At 39.6% G+C, this 19,191-nt stretch overlaps 3 protein-coding genes and 3 long non-coding RNA genes across 7 annotated transcripts; all 6 read right to left on the bottom strand.

Moving 5' to 3' along the window:
- Positions 1–1,845: 1,845 nt before the first annotated feature.
- Positions 1,846–3,197, bottom strand: LOC145912247 (uncharacterized). The gene is made up of 2 exons (XM_082999660.1): positions 2,973–3,197; positions 1,846–2,598 (listed from the first exon to the last, which is right to left on the bottom strand). The coding sequence occupies exons 1-2, from the start codon at positions 3,031–3,033 to the stop codon at positions 2,183–2,185; spliced, it is 477 nt and encodes a 158-aa protein (XP_082855786.1). The 5' UTR covers positions 3,034–3,197; the 3' UTR covers positions 1,846–2,182.
- A 380-nt stretch (positions 3,198–3,577) lies between these two features.
- Positions 3,578–4,365, bottom strand: LOC145912303 (uncharacterized). The gene is made up of 2 exons (XM_082999727.1): positions 4,224–4,365; positions 3,578–4,101 (listed from the first exon to the last, which is right to left on the bottom strand). Exons 1-2 carry the CDS (start codon positions 4,243–4,245, stop codon positions 3,761–3,763), a joined length of 363 nt encoding a protein of 120 aa, XP_082855853.1. The 5' UTR covers positions 4,246–4,365; the 3' UTR covers positions 3,578–3,760.
- Positions 4,366–5,525: 1,160 nt separating this feature from the next.
- Positions 5,526–6,535, bottom strand: LOC145911850 (uncharacterized). Its single transcript, XM_082999291.1, has 2 exons — positions 6,060–6,535; positions 5,526–5,827 (listed from the first exon to the last, which is right to left on the bottom strand). The coding sequence occupies exons 1-2, from the start codon at positions 6,079–6,081 to the stop codon at positions 5,526–5,528; spliced, it is 324 nt and encodes a 107-aa protein (XP_082855417.1). The 5' UTR covers positions 6,082–6,535.
- Positions 6,536–6,733: 198 nt separating this feature from the next.
- LOC145912243 (uncharacterized) lies at positions 6,734–7,965 on the bottom strand. The gene is made up of 2 exons (XR_014403277.1): positions 7,660–7,965; positions 6,734–7,277 (listed from the first exon to the last, which is right to left on the bottom strand). It is a non-coding gene; the product is annotated as an uncharacterized LOC145912243 (long non-coding RNA).
- Positions 7,966–8,290: 325 nt separating this feature from the next.
- LOC145911462 (uncharacterized) lies at positions 8,291–12,461 on the bottom strand. Of its 2 annotated transcripts, XR_014403239.1 has the most exons (3): positions 12,297–12,461; positions 10,467–11,753; positions 8,291–10,084 (listed from the first exon to the last, which is right to left on the bottom strand). It is a non-coding gene; the product is annotated as an uncharacterized LOC145911462 (long non-coding RNA). The 2 variants fall into 2 exon arrangements; XR_014403238.1 differs by lacking the exon at positions 8,291–10,084 and having other exon boundaries at positions 11,452–11,753.
- Positions 12,462–12,987: 526 nt separating this feature from the next.
- Positions 12,988–14,092, bottom strand: LOC145912291 (uncharacterized). Its single transcript, XR_014403284.1, has 2 exons — positions 13,925–14,092; positions 12,988–13,561 (listed from the first exon to the last, which is right to left on the bottom strand). It is a non-coding gene; the product is annotated as an uncharacterized LOC145912291 (long non-coding RNA).
- Between the last annotated feature and the right edge of the window lie 5,099 nt (positions 14,093–19,191).

The raw sequence follows: 19,191 nt of genomic DNA on the forward strand, positions 1-19,191 counted from the left end.
CTCTATATTGTGGGCGTCCAATAAGGGTCATAGTTCGCAAAAAGAACACGTTGCTTATTTAACCAACATGTTGCTTTCTAGACAACGTGTTATATTTGCGCCAAAAAGCCAAAATTTACTAGAAGATGTTATTTTCCCTAAATAAGCAACATGTTGGTTTTATGACCATTGTGTTGATTCAGACGAATTCTAACCCCTTTGGCCGCACATGGAATGCTGTCCTGTTTTACGGCATTTGGGCAAAACATATTTCAAAGGTCGGACTTTTTAATTACTTTCGAACTCCCTGAGACCTTGTGTCAACGTTGTGGTTTCCAGCTGCGGAACAAGTTTTATATGAAGGCGACGATGCCTGCGGCAGGCGTAAAGCCTTTTCGTATGACGGAGGTTTGTCCACTGATTGCCCAGCGTGTGTCGGCACAATGCAAAAATCTCTTCTTGAACAGTTTGGTCGGCGGGGAAGGACATTGTCTTCTGACGTATCGGAATCGTCTTCATGATTTCTGGTGTCTTTTATCCATCTTCGCAGGGCGTAGATATACAAGAGCAAGCACACAACGCCTACAGACCCTGTGGTCATTTGGGCGGGGTAGTTGGTGGTGATGGCCGCGGTCATGAAACCAGTGACGGTAAATACTAACAGCACCCGCGGTTGAAAAAGGGTTCGCCTCCAAATTCTCCTTTCTGCAACAAGAAAATTTATCACGTACAAATCGATGCATTTTCAGTTATATTGTATATCATATAATATGCGTCTTTCCGCGAATACAATGGCATTTGACTGAATCTATCTACACGATTATTTACGTTTCCTTTTTATGCGGAATGTTGTAAGGTGAACAGTTGTTAATTGGTTCTATACTTCATCAAATGTTTCGTTGGGAACATCACAGAGGCGCAAACATTGTTCACTCACCGAACCATGTTTGAACATCAACGGAAAAAATATCAAAATGGGGTACATGGTATGTTCGGCAATAAAACAACATACATGCGATAAAAGGTCTAGCTATCAAAAAACGCGATTAACAATTAAGTTTATGGCAGAAATGGGAGGAGAATCTGTATATGTAATAATGCCAAATATGACATGTGATTAAGTTGTCCTATATTGTTGCTTAGGAAATATTTTTACAGTAGAGGTAATAGTGCGAATGATGCACGAAGTTCTTCCACAAAAGAATACGACTGAGATAAAAGGATGACGTTTGTAATGTTTCCACTTCACGCAAGATATAATTACCTACACTACGTCATTTCACGCTTTGCTGACCAATAAATGTTTTATCACTAATCGTTATTGAACAGTCAGCACTCCAACAACTTGAAAATCAGTCAACTTTGCAATAAAAGTCAACTTACCGCAAAAATTCTTTATTGTTGCCATTCAGCCTTTCGTAGTTGCATGTCAGCATAAGTCTGAAAAGATCGTAAACAATTTTTTGGGCTCTGCCTACATGTACGCTGCAACTGTTGTCTGAAGTTTTTTTTGTTGTAGTCTAGTGACCTGATTGAAATGTGGGGTTTTGTGCCGAACGCTTTTGTTTATGCGTGGCGAACTGTTCAGCCCCACCTCGGTAGGTATTTTCGCAAAATTGGGACAAGTTAAGGCTGGTATTTAAACCAAACTTTCTGGTGGGTATATATATATATATACATATATATATTTATATAAAGGACTTACATTGCGGAACAAAGTACTGGTGTAGCCACAAGTTAGATGTTTACAATCACAAAATTTGCAACAAACGGATTTGATGAAGTCAAAAATTTGTTTAATCGTGTTTATTTTATCAATAAATACAAACTTGATTTTCAAATTACATTTCTAAAAACTTGCCTTCACACAAAATGTATAGGGTGATTGACAAAACAGTTAATTGTTTTTCCACCCATCAGTTGGCGATTTGTCGTAACTACAGAAATGTGTACATGACGCAACAAAGCTGTTTGCAGCCCATAGTTTCACAACAAAGCAGAAAAACATGCATTGAAATCTATCCATATAACATAGTATTACACGTTGCGAAAAATCTTTATTTGGCGAATTTGTGTGCAATAAAGTTCCACCTCAGCAAAGCAATGCGCCATTTCGAAATGCGCTCACTCGGGTATTCGGCGCACGCAACTTCAATGCTAAATCGCCGCATGCGTGCGTTCGAAAAATATGCAGGGATTTTCTTCACGACGAACTGGATGGAACGTGCGGCATGTTAATGCTCCGGTCATAACTCGGGGGATCCACCTGTATCTCCTCGTATGCCGGCGGAGGTACCTCCACCAGACCCGGCAATGCATGTCTGTGCTGGCCTGGTGTGAAGGCAATGCTCTCATAAGCGGGCGCCTCGTCACTGTATCTTCGGGACGATGAAACCGCTTCGTTTGCAGGAAAACACCGGGCACAGCACGAGGGGCATTTTCTTCTCGAGCCGCAGCAGAAAAAAGTTACGACGGCAAACGTGAGTGTGGCGATGAAAATGGCAAGAAACGCGACGGCCAGATTTGTTTGCCCGGACAGCCAACCAGTGAGCATTCCAGGTAGCATGACAGCCAGTAGGTACAGAGAAATCACGCGAAGATTTCGTACATACTGTGGCGCTGTGATGAAGATGTAAAAGAGTTTGTCACAAACGATCGGACAATATATGCTTGTGTTGAGACGTTGGTATCATTGAGAAACAAAATAGGTTTACGTTTTATATGAATCAGTAAAAAGGGTTATTTGTCAAGGCAAGTGATCTACTGTACAGAACAAGTTACAGTAGTAGCGAAATTTAAGCGAAGGCGCCATAACGTAACAAATCGAATGGCTCTGTGTCGAAAAGCAGAATTTATCTTACTGTAGCAAATAGCAAAGTAGACTGATTGTTCAAGGGCTAAAATAGTGAACTGAGCGTTGGCTATGTAACATATTCTGCTGTTATGTCTAATACTTGCTCAAGATTAAATTTAACGTGTAGTCTGTTACTCACTGCGTCTTCTGCTACAACGTCGGGTTTCCCTTCTTGTCCGCCGATCGTGCTGGGAAGGCATTGGGTTATCTACAATTTACATTCTACTCCTTGAAACATTGTAAATCATCCAATGGGTGACGTTGCAATTCGCGCTGAACCTTTACTTTTTGAGCGTTAATCGCGCTGCCAAATACTTACTTTCCGTACACATGTATTCTCGACGAGATTAGGTGACTGTTTCAATTAGAACAGGGCTTTACATTGCTGGGCACGACACTGCCTCATTGTATCGCGAAAAAAACAATGATGATACGTAACTTACCGTCTTCATTGTTACGAAATAAAACTCTTTGTGGCAGTTGTCAAAACAAAAAAACTGTATTGCTTTCAAACTGTAGGCGTTGTTGCTTTTTGCTTGACTGTGCCACTGCCAACAACCGATATAAATATTATTTTTGGATATGGATATTTCGGCCAAACATTTTTCTACTAGTGGCGGTTTTGCCGACGTATGCATTGCTTGTGTTGCCAAAAGTTGCAAAATGTAATGGGTTTGCTTTTTGTACAATTGATTTCTTTTTATTTGTGTAGTCAACTTGACAGAATTTTACCTACTACAGAGGAATGTGTAAAAGCTACACACAGAAGTGTAACATGAAAGCGTGTAGAAAACAATTAATTTCCAACATCTTTTGAGCACATTGCACATCATCTTACGAAAACGTTCCATCACGAAAAAATATTGTGCTGGTAAGAAATTGCGCCTATATATCCACCCTTGTCATATGGTCATGTCAATGCGTATTTTACGAGGATTCTGGCGACGCAGTGTGTGGTGTGTACGGTGGAGGTGGCGGTTCTATGTATCCCGGCAGCAGCTGGTCGCGGTTGTTCCTCATCACTTCATAGTATGACGGAGGGGGATCCAAACTTTCCTCTGTGCTCTCTGCATTTTCCTCGCCGTTTTGCGTTCTGCATGGGTTTGTAATACAGCGGTAGACCTCCTGAACGATCTGGTATATGGCATATAATATGTAGTAGAGCAAAAGCAAGCAGAGGTACACGGCAAAGAATGGTATCGCTACCGCGTAAACGCAGCAAGTCACTAGTTTTTCCACAAATGTCTGACATGTTTCGCCTGTCCGGGCTGAAATATAAAGATTTTATTTAAGATTCAAACAAACTTGTATTGTTGAGAAATAATCATCACTCTTATGTCTATTGTGCAGTGAGATAAAAAATGAACACGAAGTTTATTTAATCGCAAACCTGTTCTTTGACTGGAAGGCATTGTATTGAACTAGATGACATGTATTTGAGCACACTGGCCAGCATGAGATCAACGATTAATAATACAAACAACATTTTGTACACATTTCACAACCATACAATATTTTACATAAATGCTATACCATCTGGAAGAAATTCAATCAACAACTGGATTAAGATTTGATGACGCTATACATTGTTAACATGCGTTAGACTTACTAATTTTGGCATGTCTGATTTCGCAAGTAACACATTTGAAGCTTCTACACAAACAAACCGCAATTAAAAATAACTGAGCTTACTGGCTCTTGGCGTCCCTACAGCACAACAAGCTTTCGTTGTCAGTTATGTATATTCAGAATTAACAATGGTCGTCGTCTCGACGTGAAAGGTTCAACAGAAACGTGAGAGGATGCCGTGCTGTCCGTATGTAGTCGTATGTTCGGTCGCTTGTAGCCTCATTTAACTTAACTACGTAATTAAAATGAATAAATAAACGAATTATGTTAAAATATATCGTATGCAAACATCAAAATTAGCCAAAATGGTAAATACCCAAATTGCTTTAAGCGTTTTTTACTCTGATTGGAAGGCATTGCCCCGTGTCTTATTTTGTCTCTAAACATGTGACATGACAACGGCTTGTTTAGTGGCAGCGACATATAACTTTGCATCTAATAGGTCACTGCCGGTCGCGTCGATATATGAAATGGAAGCTCATTGGTGCCATCACGCGGCCACGGTTGTATTGTTTTAGATTTGCACTGTTCACAGTAAATGTAACGCTTTGCGATGATTCCAAAAACGGCCAAGTTCTACGTAATACAGCTTTGATTCGTTTTGTTTATTAAACGATTTCCTCATGCATATTTCTACAATTGAATAAACTTAAAGTTATCCTTTTAAATGTCAGAAGAACAATAGATGCGGGTTAAACGCCTTCTTACCTCGATAGATCATTATCGGTAAACCCATTTTTCCTACAATCCCGGAATATATAAACACAGAACATATACAACATAACACAGCACCACAAAAGCGCAGATTTAAGGCGCCATGCATAATACACACAATACAGCGCTAGTAGTGCTGCACTACTGGGAAACGATGCGCGGGATAAAACAGTAGAACAGTGGCCTGGAGTTATACAAACCCCTCTCGATACTGATAGAACTTACCGCACCTTTGAAACAACTTCTCCTATTCCAGATGCTACCAGCATTTGCACAGTTAATGCATGTCTTATTACATTGGCGATTCTAACCCAATAAGGAATTCAACGTCGCCATATTTAGGTTTAATCTATGGCACGTATGGTGGTGGCGGTTCACAGTAACCAGGCAACGACCGATCGTGACCATGTCGCATCACTTCTGCGTAGGGAGGCGGTTGGACGTGGTGCTGATGTCCTTGCTGACTACCACCCTGCTGTATGATATCAGCAGTGTCGGTGCACTCAGTGTTGTACTGTCGTTCCGATCCAAAGCATATTTGTATAACGAGCATACTTAGGTAGTACAGAAACAACACAGGAAACAACACGATCATGAATGGTAGCACTAATATGATGTTGCAACAGGTCGTGGTTATATCACTGCTCCTGTCTGCAAAAAACAAGGTGTTTATTACCAAAATATGATTATTCAGAAGAAACAGTGCATATGGGCTATGCAGTGTTTGTGTTCTATCTTTAAGCATGTAGTCACATTTTAGGTCTGACACGTAAGTACGTAACATTATACAATATTAACGATTCGGGTTGTTCATAGGTGCGATACACTATATCGCACGAAAGACATTTGTCTGAAATGAAGTCTCAGCAATAAAAGAACTTACTGTTAATCCTCGCGGTTGCCATTTTGTAGCGTTTATATCCCTTCGTCTAGTCATACAAGTTTTTGAAACAAGTGTCCTGTCCTTTTGATATCGGTGACGGTCAGTTTTTCTGGCTGTTACGGAATGCTTTCAGATTAGTTACAAATCCATGATTTTATGCATCTGAAATATTCAGAGTCAAACGAGAAATTTCACTACACACAATGCTTTGGCAATACTCATTGTTAATTCAGAGTTGTATTTACTGTGTCAGAGCAAGCTGAGGCCAGCAACTAGCTGAACTTTGAGTCTAGATAAGGTACGATCAACCGCTGCCTTACACAAACATAAACCTGTTTGCGTAATGCCGCGGGACGAATTTAAGAGCACACACCCACACAAGTTCACGTCGATAATAATTAACGTTTTTTTGAATTCGGATCATTTTTGTCGGCAAAACAATTGTTTAAGGTTTGGTGAATACGTGGCCCTATGTGCCCACGTCACCCACAGCCAATAAAAATGATATTTGGATTTTGCGCAAAAATTCCAATTTGAACCCTTGTTTTTTGTAAAAATGTTAATGAGATAATATTTCCATTTGCCCCCCCCATCTACACGAAGATTTTGCTGTGTCCGATTCTCGCTGGTAAACAAACACAGGCTATCTTGGAAATAAAATAGGTTTAGTCCTTCTTGGTGTATGCTTTATTGTTGCCAAGCGTGTGCATACGTGTCATCTATAATCAGTTTGGTGTAAACCATCGCAATTTGCATTTTTCAAGCACAAACCAACATATCTAACGAAACTAAATTTCCGGAATTGTGCACAGGCTGCATATACTCAACCAATATGACCAGAAATAACAGTTGGATAAATAATGTTTAGCCTTATTATGTGATTATATGGACAAAAACAAGAACGGGGAAAGACTGATAAAACAGGAATTCATGTCCAGCAATAATGTCACTCTACACTATATACAAGCCCTAACTCTCGACATCAATAACTTGCCCTTTAGCTAACCGTGGCCACACCGTCACTAAAGTGAATGGGCTTCTGAATAACCTCCACACTATTCTGTTGGGGTTCGGGATTTTGAACGACTTCGGCTTGCTGAGATGGTTTGTCGTTGTCGTCGTTTGGACTGTAGCAGAGGTTCATAAATCTGCACGTCACGTAGAAACAGTAGCATGGGGTGCACCAGAAAGCACAACACATGTGCATAATCATTATGTCTGGTAAAATAATAGTTGTGTTAGTTTCACTTGTGTTCACGTTAGTTAAAGCGCGACTATTGCTACGATCTGTTTGAGGACGATATGTTAGTTGTGCAATAGAGAAAACTGACCAAAGAAAATTTAAACACACTTAGTATATAATATGGTCACAATTAGGACCGTCATCATATAAAAGCCACTCTCCTCAGGTCCCAAGTGGTAATACTGAAAAGTTCATAGTGATAAAAAAACAATTAAGTAACCAAACCATTTCATTACATTATCTATGTAGGGAACCGATTCACTCGAGACAGCCAAGACTGCAATTATCTATCACGGTGACAGAATATTATAGAAGAAGGTAATAGTGACCAAAACTGTATCCTTGGTTTGCACTCACCTTCGACTTCATCCCTCGATGTCATGATGAAATTTCTCAAAACAAATTAATGCTAAACTGTGCAAGAAATGTGTTGCTGTTAGGAGCAAAGTGCTGGAGCGATATTGTGTTAAAGTTTATGACGATGCAATAATATTCTGGTACTTAACTTTCCTGGGGGCAGAAGCACGAAAACATGCTTGCGCAGGACTTAGCACTACGCTTCCTATAGTAATTTCCGTTCTCGCAACCTCGTGCAGATTATTGTTCGAGAAACAACCTAAGAAGTCCTGCAATGTTGATTAAGTCAATTCGCGATACCTAGGTTTCCCTTCTCGGATCACTTACAAGTTAGTGATGGTCTACAGCTGTTGCTTCTTTGTCCAAATTGGTCACACAATACCTTCCCAGAGTCAGTGGGTTTTTTTTCTCGCTGATGTGTTATCGTGTAACACAAGACCTTTCCATTATTAAAAACAACTCGTCTGTAGAGCAAAGAGCTAGTTTACAAACCAACGCTAATAAATGCTCGAAGTTAGTCGCCGCAGCTAACAGTGCAATTAGCAAAAAGGTTGATAAGATGAAATGTTATAAACATAAGGAGTCACGCGAATAGGAATAAAATTGAAACATCGAGACCAATATTATTTCTTGTAAAGCCTTTCTGGAAATAAATCTGTTCAATGTAATCACTTTTTACTTGTGGTTTCTTGGTGAAAACGTGATAACAATTTTTGTTTTGTACGGCTTCTGATAATGAGATAATGCCAAAATAAATATTGCCATTTGCCTGCGTTTTAATGTAAACCCTGATTGACATTTTGGTAAATAGCATATCTGAGAAATAGAATACGTTTTCTTGGAAGGTAAGCACTTCTTAACATCTCACTAAATATACTAAATATATGCACCGGGCAGTGAAAAAATATACCCTAAAAATATAGGGTACAGCAAAAAATAGCCGCTATGATATCAGCAGTGTCGGTGCACTCAGTGTTGTACTGTCGTTCCGATTCAAAGCATATTTGTATAACGAGCATACTTAGGTAGCACAGAAACAACACAGGAAACAACACGATCATGAATGGTAGCACGAATATGATGTTGCAACAGGTCGTGGCTATATCACTGCTCCTGTCTGCAAAATACAAGGTGTTTATTACCAAAATATGAGTATTCAAAGGAAACAATGCATATGGGCTATGCAGTGTTTGTGTTCTATCTTTAAGTTGTCACATTTTAGGTCTGACACGTAAGTACGCAACATTATACAGTATTAACGATTCGGGTTGTTCATAGGTGCTATACACTATATCGCACGAAAGACATTTGTCTGAAATGAGTTCAAGTCTTAACAATAAAAGAACATACTGTAAATCCTCGCGGTTTCCATTTTGTAGCGTTTATATCCCTTCGTCTAGTCATACAAGTTTTTGAAACAAGTGTCCTGTCCTTTTGATATCGGTGACGGTCAGTTTTTCTGGCTGAGTTGTATTTACTGTGTCAGAGCAAACTGAGGCCAGCAACTAGCTGAACTTTGAGTCTAGATAAGGTAAGATCAACCGCTGCCTTACACAAACATAAACCTGTTTGCGTAATGCCGTGGGACGAATTTAAGAGCACACACCCACACAAGTTCACGTCGATAATAATTAACGTTTTTTTGAATTCGGATCATTTTTGTCGGTAAAACAATTGTTTAAGGTTTGGTGAATACGTGGCCCTATGTGCCCACGTCACTCACAGCCAATATAAATGAAATTTGAATTTTGCGTAAAAATTCCAATTTGGCCCCTTGTTTTTGTAAAAATATTATTGAGACAATGTCAAAAATAATATTTCCATTTTCCCCCCCTTCACACGGTGCAAGATTTTGCTGTGTCCGATTCTTGCTGGTAAATAAACACAGGCCATCTTGAAAATAAAATAGGTTTAGGGTTAGCCCTTCTTGATGTATGCTTTATTGTTTCGAGCAAAACGTGTCATCCATAATCAGCTCGGTGTAAACCATCGCAATTTACATTTTTCAAGCACAAACCAACATATCTAACGAAACTAAATTTCCGGAATTGTGCACAGGCTGCATATACTCAACCAATTTGGCTAGAAATAAAAGTTGGAAAAATAATGTTTAGCCTTATCCTGTGATTATATGGACAAAAACAAGAACGAGGAAAGACTGGTAAAACAGGAATTCATGTCCAGCAATAATGTCACTCTACACTATATACAAGCCCTAACTCTCGACGTCAATAACTTGCCCTTTAGCTAACCGTGGCTACACCGTCACTGAAGTGAATGGTCTTTTGAACGACTTCGGCTTGCTGAGATGGTTCGTCGTTGTCGTCGTTTGGACTGGAGCAGTATTTCCCAATTCTGTACACCACGTAGAGAAGGTACAAGGGAGTGAGCAAGAAAAAAAAACAGATGTGGCACATCACGATTCCTGGTAAAATAATAGTTGTGTTATTTGCACATGTGTTCACGTTAGTTAAAGCGCGACTATTGCTACGATCTGCTTGAGGACGATATGTTAGTTGTGCAATAGAGAAAACTGACCAAAGAAAGTTTAAACACACTTAGTATATAATATGGTCACAATTAGGACCGTCATCATATAAAAGCCACTCTCCTCAGGTCCCAAGTGGTAATACTGAAAAAGTCATAGTGATATAAAAACAATTAAGTAACCAAACCATTTCATTACATTATCTATGTAGGGAACCGATTCACTCGAGACAGCCAAGACTGCAATTATCTATCACGGTGACAGAATATTATAGAAGAAGGTAATAGTGACCAAAACTGTATCCTTGGTTTGCACTCACCTTCAACTTCATCCTTCGATGTCATGATGAAATTTCTCAAAACAAATTAATGCTAAACTGTGCAAGAAATGTGTTGCTGTTAGGAGCAAAGTGCTGGAGCGATATTGTGTTAAAGTTTATGACGATGCAATAATATTCTGGTACTTAACTTTCCTGGGGGCAGAAGCACGAAAACATGCTTGCGCAGGACTTAGCACTACGCTTCCTATAGTAATTTCCGTTCTCGCAACCTTGTGCAGATTATTGTTCGAGAAACAACCTAAGAAGTCCTGCAATGTTGATTAAGTCAATTGGCGATACCTAGGTTTCCCTTCTCGGATCACTTACAAGTTAGTGATGGGCTACAGCTGTTGCTTCTTTGTGTAAGGTTGGTCACACAATACCTTCCCAGAGTCAGTGGGGTTTTTTCTCGATGATGTGTTATCGTGTAACACAAGACCTTTCCATTATTAAAAACAACTCGTCTGTAGAGCAAAGAGCTAGTTTACAAACCAACGCTAATAAATGCTCGAAGTTAGTCGCCGCAGCTAACAGCGCAATTAGCAAATAAGTTGACAAGATGAAATGTTATAAGCATAAGGAGTCACGCGAATAGGAATAAAATTGAAACATCGAGACCAATATTATTGCTTGTAAAGCCTTTCTGGAAATAAATCTGTTCAATGTAAGCACTTTTTACTTGTGGTTTCTTGGTGAAAACGTGATAACAATTTTTGTTTTGTACGACTTCTGCTAAGCAGATAATGCCAAAATAAATATTGCCATTTGCCTGCGTTATAATGTATACCCCGATTGGCATTTTGGTAAATAGTATATCTGAGAAATAGAATACGTTTTCTTGGAAGGTAAGCGCTTCTTAACATCTCACTAACATAGCAAAAACGAAAGACTTATAACTGACTAATAAGTTTTCGAGAGATTTTCTGTCACAGTTTTCGGTTTCATTGATTATTCGTTGAAAAACTACACAACATAAATTCGAGTATAAGAACAAAACTGTACTTTATTTTTGCACTGTAGGCAAGTCTTAACGCTCGACACCAATGACTTGCACCCTTTCGCTAACAACAGCTACACCGTCTTGAACATGAACTTGCTTTGAAACAACAGCCACAACTTCCTGTTGTCGGGGTCGGGGTTGGGGTTGGTACTGGGCCACTTGCTGCGACGGTCGAGAAGTATTTTTGTCGTCATTACCACAGCACTTGGACACACATATGTACATCAAGTAGATAAGATAGAAGGGAAAGCATACAAGGCAGCATACGATGTGGCACGCGAGGGTTTCTAATAAACAAAAGCAGTTTGTGTTTTCTACTTGAGTTCACAATCACGACTATTTCTACAGCATGCCCGAAAGTTCAATTGGGGATTAGGGCCGTGGTCGAGGCCGTGCCCAACCTTTTATATGTGTTGCGGGCCAGTTTTGTAAGGAGAAAGATTTTGCGGGCCACTAAGGTTTTCAAAAAATCAAATACGAAACAATCCTTTGATTTTTTAAAACATCACAGTTTATACGTTATCATTTTGCAGATGTTTGCATTTTAACTATGTAAAGAACTGTTATATACGTATGTATTTAAAGTTCTGGCAATATTCCTAATGTACATTTAAACCTTACTCAAATAACAGTAAATTGACGCCAATTGAGATCCAAATCGTATAGAGTTTAAATTTTTAAAGCCGTATACAAATAATTCAGTAAAAACTTAATTTTCTGTATAGGAAGACGCAGGTACGCAATAACCTATCCTGGCCACATAATGCTAATCATCAAAAGGTGTAAATATATTTGTGGCCATTACTGCAATATTGCTTGCTACTACTCACCATTGTCATCATCATCGGATCCCATGATTAATGTTCTAACAAATGCTACGAACAAAAGTAATTCGGCTTGGAAAGACTTAACTTTTCCACTATTAGCGCAATTCCTGCAGCCAAGCGTCCTTTGGAATGTTGATCTACTCAATTCGTTGCGCTGGGTTTCCAATCTTGGATCATTTACATGTTACTTTTGCAGAGACAATAAGATTCTGGTGTTAGCAACAATAGCAGATAGGCTCTTCTTGTTTCATGATTGATCACACAAAACACCAGACAGTGAAGGGTTTTTCCACAAGACAAACAAATCAAAAGACATGTCTTTTACATTCCGAACAGCTCTGACAAACAAAACTTTTAATGAACAAACGCAAATAAATACTTTCTTCACCTTGAAGTATTTTTCTTTCTGTTTCCAGTGTTTTGCAATACGCGACTTGTTTCGGTTTTAAAGTAACTACAGTTTCTTTTCGATACGGTTGCCGTGTATTTTGTCATCGTGAGGCCAATCATAAACTTCTTCTCTTGACCAGGAAATCGTGAAAGTGCTTACTGGGAAGAATGGTTCCATGAAGACAAAGCACGCACAAGTTTGTTTACACAACACCAATGTTTTATTTTCAACTCACAAACTACAGTTCCAACAGGTGTTGGTAATTGTGCTCAATCACACAAAAACAATTCATAAGGGAAGCGAACTTGGGATCTTCTGCACGACCACCACGTGAACCCGATTATCGTCTTGCGTTACCACGGCAAGTTGTATACGCGACCAATATTGGTGGGAATAAAAAAAAACACCATCAGTTTGCACACGGGCACCCGAATATGTGTCAACAAGCATGATTAATATCAGCAGTTCACTACAGTGGGCATGCCGCAGCCTGCAATAATAGTGTTGAAATCTTTGGCATTAATATATGGCGTGAGGACATAACAAATTTTTTTGTAACACTGTACATAATATATACACATACTACACAAACGCCAATTATAACACTATCATGTATCATTCTCCACCATAACAAAGACTTAACGCCCGGCTCCAATAACCTGGACCCTTTCGCTGACAGTAGCTACATCGCCAAGAATTTGAACTTGCTTGTGAACAATAGCCAGCACGAAACTCGGTTCGGATTCGGGTCGTTCCGGCGGCGTGGCTTCGTCGTCGTCTCCGTTGCAGCAGCATAGCATACAGCATATATATATCCAGTAAATAAAGTAGAAAGGGAAGCAGAAAAGACAACATACGATGTGACACGCGACGGTTCCTAACAAAAAAGAGCGGAATAAGTTTAAACATGACTATTCCTACCATTGCCATATCTGGATAGTTGGGTACAAAGTCAGTTCCATCATATATTAGATATGCAATATTTCGCGTAAATTTGGTAACAACATGTTGATCAGCACCGCCATCACGCTCCATGGACCAATGGAAGCGGAGCCCATGATCGATAGTTCACAGAAAAAAAGTTGGAAAAAGTTATAAGACAGTAGCTGATTTTCTGTGTGGAAAACTACTTATGTATGAAAGACCATGGACGCAACTATCTTTCACGGTAGCAGAGTGTTGGTCATTTAAAAGTGTCAACGTAACGTTTAAGTGACCAAAACTGTCATCTAGTACTTACCTGACCCGTTGTCTTCAGATTCCATAACGAAGCTTTCTCAAAAGGTTTTGCGAAGTTAATTTATTGTTTGACAAAAGAACCTAAACAGTCCTGCAGTAGCTACATCAGCGTCCTTCAGAATGTTTAACAACCTATGTTCACTATATCCAGGTTTTCGAATTAGGATCATTTACATGTTAGTTTTGTATAGCGACGCTAGTGTCGTTGTTTCTGTATTACAAGGCGGGTGCTTCTTTGTCTGAGATTCAACACACGAAACATCCAGGTAGTAAAAGAGTGTTTTACCCACCATTTGCCAGCGTGTAACACGAGACGTTTTCACTAAGGCTAACCAGCTTAGCATCGGGACAAGCAATTGTCAATCGACTTTTTTTACGTGGTCTTTTTTCAAGTAGTTCCGCCGACTATGACCTTTTTTTGTGTTAAAAAGCAATTTTTACGGGAATGAAAAGAGAAAAGAAATGTATGTTAGTTAAAACGACTAGCCACGCTTTGAACTGAAGGTGGTTGTCACAAAATATGCTCCATTATCACAGAATTTTTTTTAGGATAGTGCTAATGAATACAATCGCGTTTATGTGACGGCATATCACTCATTACGGCGTTGGTAATCCCCACGACAAAAATGTGGACGCGTGGCAAGTTGTGTGCTTGTCTTGTGGCAAGTTGTGTGCTGTTGTAAACCACTACGCAGGAATAACAGGTGAGTTCCCGTATTGCTCAGTCGGTATAGAGCTGTATTCCGGAATAACCAGGATGGTGAGATTAAACTTCACCGTAGATTTTTGACTATCGGGACAGATTAAATTATGTGTGTATAGCTTTGACAAGCCAAAGTCTGCAAAACGCTGACAGTTTGATTGTTAAAATCCGCGTGGTGTACAATTTTGTATTTCTATGTAAACGTTGTATTCGGAATGTAGCAATTAGATTAAGCATGGATAACCCTCCTTTATGTGAAACTCCATTTTACTGTTCGTGCTCAGGGAGGGTAAGTAGTTACAAATTTTACTTTTTCAGGCTATAACAGTTATTTTTTTTAGTACTGAGGGCTGTTGTCGTCATGTAAGTGCTGCAATGTATGCATTCCATAGGCTTGTAAATAACTCTGAGGGTCTCAAAGATATTTAACATTGTCTCGATGGCCTAAACGGTTATTGAGTCTCTTTGATGGTTAAACCTGCTTCTGCCCCGTTCTATAAAGCATCCAGAACCAAGATCTCTTCCCGAATAATTGTATTCATTTCTGTTATCTTCTTCATTACGACGGTACATTACAGCTTTCAATACAACGTTGATAGGATGCCAACAAATAGAATGGCAGCAAATAGAATGAATTTACCGGTCTAAACTGGGCTCTTTAACGCTCTCCATTATGAGAGCTGATTGGTCAATAATGTCACGTGATATCATGAGGCGCTTGAAGTAATATATTGCAGGAACATAAAATACAGTACACATCAAGATTATCTGTGGGAGCGGATATAGATGATTCACGCGTGCTGTACTAGCAGTCGCTTGTTCACACATTCTGTTGCACACTAGCTGAAGGAGTTGATCCTCCTTGTATTATCTGGGACGCATTAAAATGGTTAGTTTAATACAAGAGTTTGTATCTTGTGATAATATTTTATGTGGTAAACAGGATATTGAATGACTCACTTTACTCGAGAACATTCGATGAATTTATCATATGGGTCAATGCGACTACATGACCAAGCTCCAGTTCTTACGACACTCGCTAAAGCCAAACCCAAGCTTGCTCAAACGATTATAAAAGTCGCTGATCGTGAATTAATCCAGTGCATTTGCGAATGTGCATACAACGTTTTGAAGGGAAACGTAACATTGACACCCACGGAACGAGCCAAACTTTGCAGATATAAAAACGACATCCGTGAACTCCTGCAAAAAAAACGTCAGATTATACAACGTGGAGGATTTTTATCAGTGTTGTTAGCTCCGTTGATTGGCAGCAAAATACCCGCCGTCACTAGTCTTCTGTCTGGTGGGAAATGAAATGAAAAGTGTTCAAAAATTCGCTTTGGTGGAACCTCGTATTTTGAAAAGTCTACAGGGAAACACACCTTCACAAACGACGCCTGTTGAAAACGCATTAACCACACTGGATCGGAAAATGAAGGACATCATAAACGAGCCTGGGACGATGGAAGACAAAGTAAAACTTTACAACCAGGCACTTCAACGGTATCAATTTTATAAGGACACCCTTGTGAATAAACCACTTAAGTTTACGGTTACCGAAGAAGCCCGAGGAAAAACTGTGACTGGAGAAGTTGAGGAAACAAAGAAAAATGTTGTCTAAAGTCGTGTAATTGATTCTATGCCGAAGACGTTCAAATACAAAGCAAAGCGAGTCATGGATATTATCAAGGAAAGTCCAGAAATTGATTTCAACTCGACAGGAGAGCTTTCGGTTAAAGGTGAAGTTGTCAAGGGAAGTAACATTGAGGATCTGATTCACAATGCTGTGCGACGCCGCGGATCGACGTCAACGACCTCTATCGGATGGACTGATTTCCAGTCGGCATTGGAAAAAGCAAATGCACCAAAGTCATTGCTTGGGTATACAAATACAAGACCCGCGCCAGGTCAGCGCCCAGTTGGATCTAAACCGCCACCGGTGCAGAATAGACGATTTGCAAAGCAATGGGTAAATCTGTAAAGTTTTCTGAGGAATATTATTACCCCTTGCAACCAGGAAGTCTCGGGGGCGTGAAGCGCCTCGCCCGTGCTTTAAAACGAAATAGAGTTGAAGTAAAAGATTGGCTGCGAAAGCAGGACACTTACACACTCCACAAACCTCTACGTCGAAATTTTAAACGTCTTCGTGTTGTAGTCGGAGGTATTGATTTTCAGTGGCAGGCTGATTTGGTTGATTTGGTGAAACTAAGTCGTTACAACAATGGGTTCAAATACTTACTTACCGTTATTGATGTGATTTCAAAGTATGCGTGGGTTGTCCCAATAAAACAAAATACGGGGCCAAGTCTTGTTTGAGCTTTCGACAAAATCTTGCAAGATGGGGACCGCCAACCGCAGAAATTACAGACAGATCGTGGTAAAGAGTTTGTGAATAAACTTTTTTAGAATTGGTTACAAAATCACGGTATTCAATTTTTTACGACGTACAATGACGAAACAAAAGCTTCCATTGTTGAGCGATTTAATCGGACTTTGAAGGAGCGTTTATGGCGGTACTTTACGTATGTCCAGACATCGAAACATATTGACGTGCTAGATGATGTAGTGGAAAGCTACAACAACAGCTATCACGCATTCGAACTACTCCCTCGTCCGTGAAACGAGATAATCAGGATACTGTCTGGGAAAATTTATACGGCGATATATCGCATCCACCTATGTCCTGCAAGTTTGCAGTGGGTTCCCCACTTAGAGACGCAGTAACCCGTACAAAGTTTAAAAAGGTTTACTTACCAAACTGGACGGAAGAAGTGTTTTTTGTAAAATCACGGCGCCAAACCAATCCCCATATCTATTCTCTAGTCGATTATAATCGTGAACCGATAGAAGGGTCGTTTTATGATGAGGAACTCCAAAGTGTGGAAAAGGACCTTTATAACATTGAGAAGATATTGAAAAAGCGAAAAAGGCTCGGGGTAGAGCAATGGCTTATGAAATGGGTCGACTACCCCGATAGTTTCAATTCGTGGCTCAACGCAGAGGACGTCGTACATTACAGCGTATAGAGTGTCAATGACTTCAGGAGGAGATTGGGTGTGGTGTGGGCGAAGTTTGCCTCGTGAAGAAGTTGTTTTTTTGTCAAGTGTTTCTCATTTTTGTTGTAGTCATCACCAGTCTTGTAAATTTGACGTTGGGACACCCAAACCCGAATCTCTGGACAGCGTTACTGGCAAGTGGGCGGTCGATCGAAATCGTTTGTGGACGACCTCCCATGTCCAAAGTGATAGTTTTGTCTGACGCTTGTAAAACCTTGTACGGGCCGGTCGCCACAATATTGCCGATTTGTGAAACCAGTGTAAAGTACTTCCAAAGCCTTTTCTAAGAGAGAGACATCAGTAAAGATTCTGTTTGAGTTGCTGTGGTTGTGTTTATGAGGTCGCCGATCCATTCCTCACACGGCTCATTTCTCACCCGCGCTGCCGAAATAAATTCTTTGACATTATCAGGCAACGAGCCTTTTTTCACATAGCTTTTGTATATAACTGTTTCAGGAATCGAGTACAAGGATGAGGATGAAGAGCAAAAGAGAAAGAGTGTTTGGAAAACACAATTAGCCAAAATTAAAAATCATAATCTGGCATATGACAATGGAGAGGTTACTTACCGCATTGGTCTATCAAGATTCAGTAATAAGGTTTGCGAAATAGCGTTTGGTTGCATTAGTCAAAAACAGATTTTGGTTTATCGATTTGTAGATATAAAAATTTTTGGTTTGTAATAAATAAAACATATAAACAAGTTTAACAAAAGTAGTAAAATCAACAAAAATCTGTTTTATGTATACCAACAGAATCCTGAAGATCTTCCTTGGATCAATGGTGCTGACGTCGAAACAAGTGATGATGAAGATGATAGTGGAAAAGCTTACAAACTTGATGGCGATGGTAGTGATCATGATGATGATGATAGTGAAGATGATAGTGAAGATGATGATGATGCTTTTGGTGGTGTTGTTTGCTACAGTAATCGTGAAGGTGAGATCAACACTGGAGGTACCGGTGACAGAGACTGGTGAGATGAGGGGTACATCACTGACATTAAAGATCAAAAAGAATTGCCAGTTTGCTGGATATTTGCCGTTGTAAGTGTCTGATTAGACTCTATGTAATTTGTCGTTGTTTTGTCACAAGTTACTTTTAGGTTGCTGCTGTGGAATCTCATAGCAAAATTAGGAATGGAGAATTAATCGAACTATCAGAACAACAACTTGTTGATTCCATGAAAAATGGTGACCGTAGTGGAAAATCGAGACACGCATTTAAACATATCAAAAGATACGGCATCACAAGCTCTCAACAGTACCCGTATAATGAAAAAGTATGTATATAAGCGTTGTCAATGTTACGTATTGTCTTTGTGGTGTAATCGTGCTTGTATGTACCAATTTAGAGAGAGGATTGCAAACGGAGTTCAACAAAAGTTGTGTGCGAAATTACTGATTGGATAAAAATTAACGATGAAAATGATAATGTATTAAAATCCAAACACAGCGATCTTCAGACAGCTCAGATCGATTTATTTAGAGAAAAATATATTTCGCC

This window comes from Ascidia mentula, chromosome 8 (genome assembly GCF_947561715.1).
Source record: "Ascidia mentula chromosome 8, kaAscMent1.1, whole genome shotgun sequence".
NCBI classification, from domain to species: domain Eukaryota; kingdom Metazoa; phylum Chordata; class Ascidiacea; order Phlebobranchia; family Ascidiidae; genus Ascidia; species Ascidia mentula.

What these genes read in the sequence shown, in the direction of transcription:
- LOC145912303 (XM_082999727.1), bottom strand. Translation starts at nt 4,245, where the DNA reads ATGCCTTCCAGTCAAAGAACAG. An exon ending in GCCTTCCAGTCAAAGAACAG is followed by an intron (nt 4,102 to 4,223) that starts GTTTGCGATTAA and finishes TTTATATTTCAG; the next exon opens with CCCGGACAGGCGAAACATGT.
- LOC145911850 (XM_082999291.1), bottom strand. Translation starts at nt 6,081, where the DNA reads ATGGCAACCGCGAGGATTAACA. An exon ending in GGCAACCGCGAGGATTAACA is followed by an intron (nt 5,828 to 6,059) that starts GTAAGTTCTTTT and finishes TGTTTTTTGCAG; the next exon opens with ACAGGAGCAGTGATATAACC.
- LOC145912247 (XM_082999660.1), bottom strand. Translation starts at nt 3,033, where the DNA reads ATGCCTTCCCAGCACGATCGGCGGACAAGAAGGGAAACCCGACGTTGT. An exon ending in ACGTTGTAGCAGAAGACGCA is followed by an intron (nt 2,599 to 2,972) that starts GTGAGTAACAGA and finishes TCTTCATCACAG; the next exon opens with CGCCACAGTATGTACGAAAT.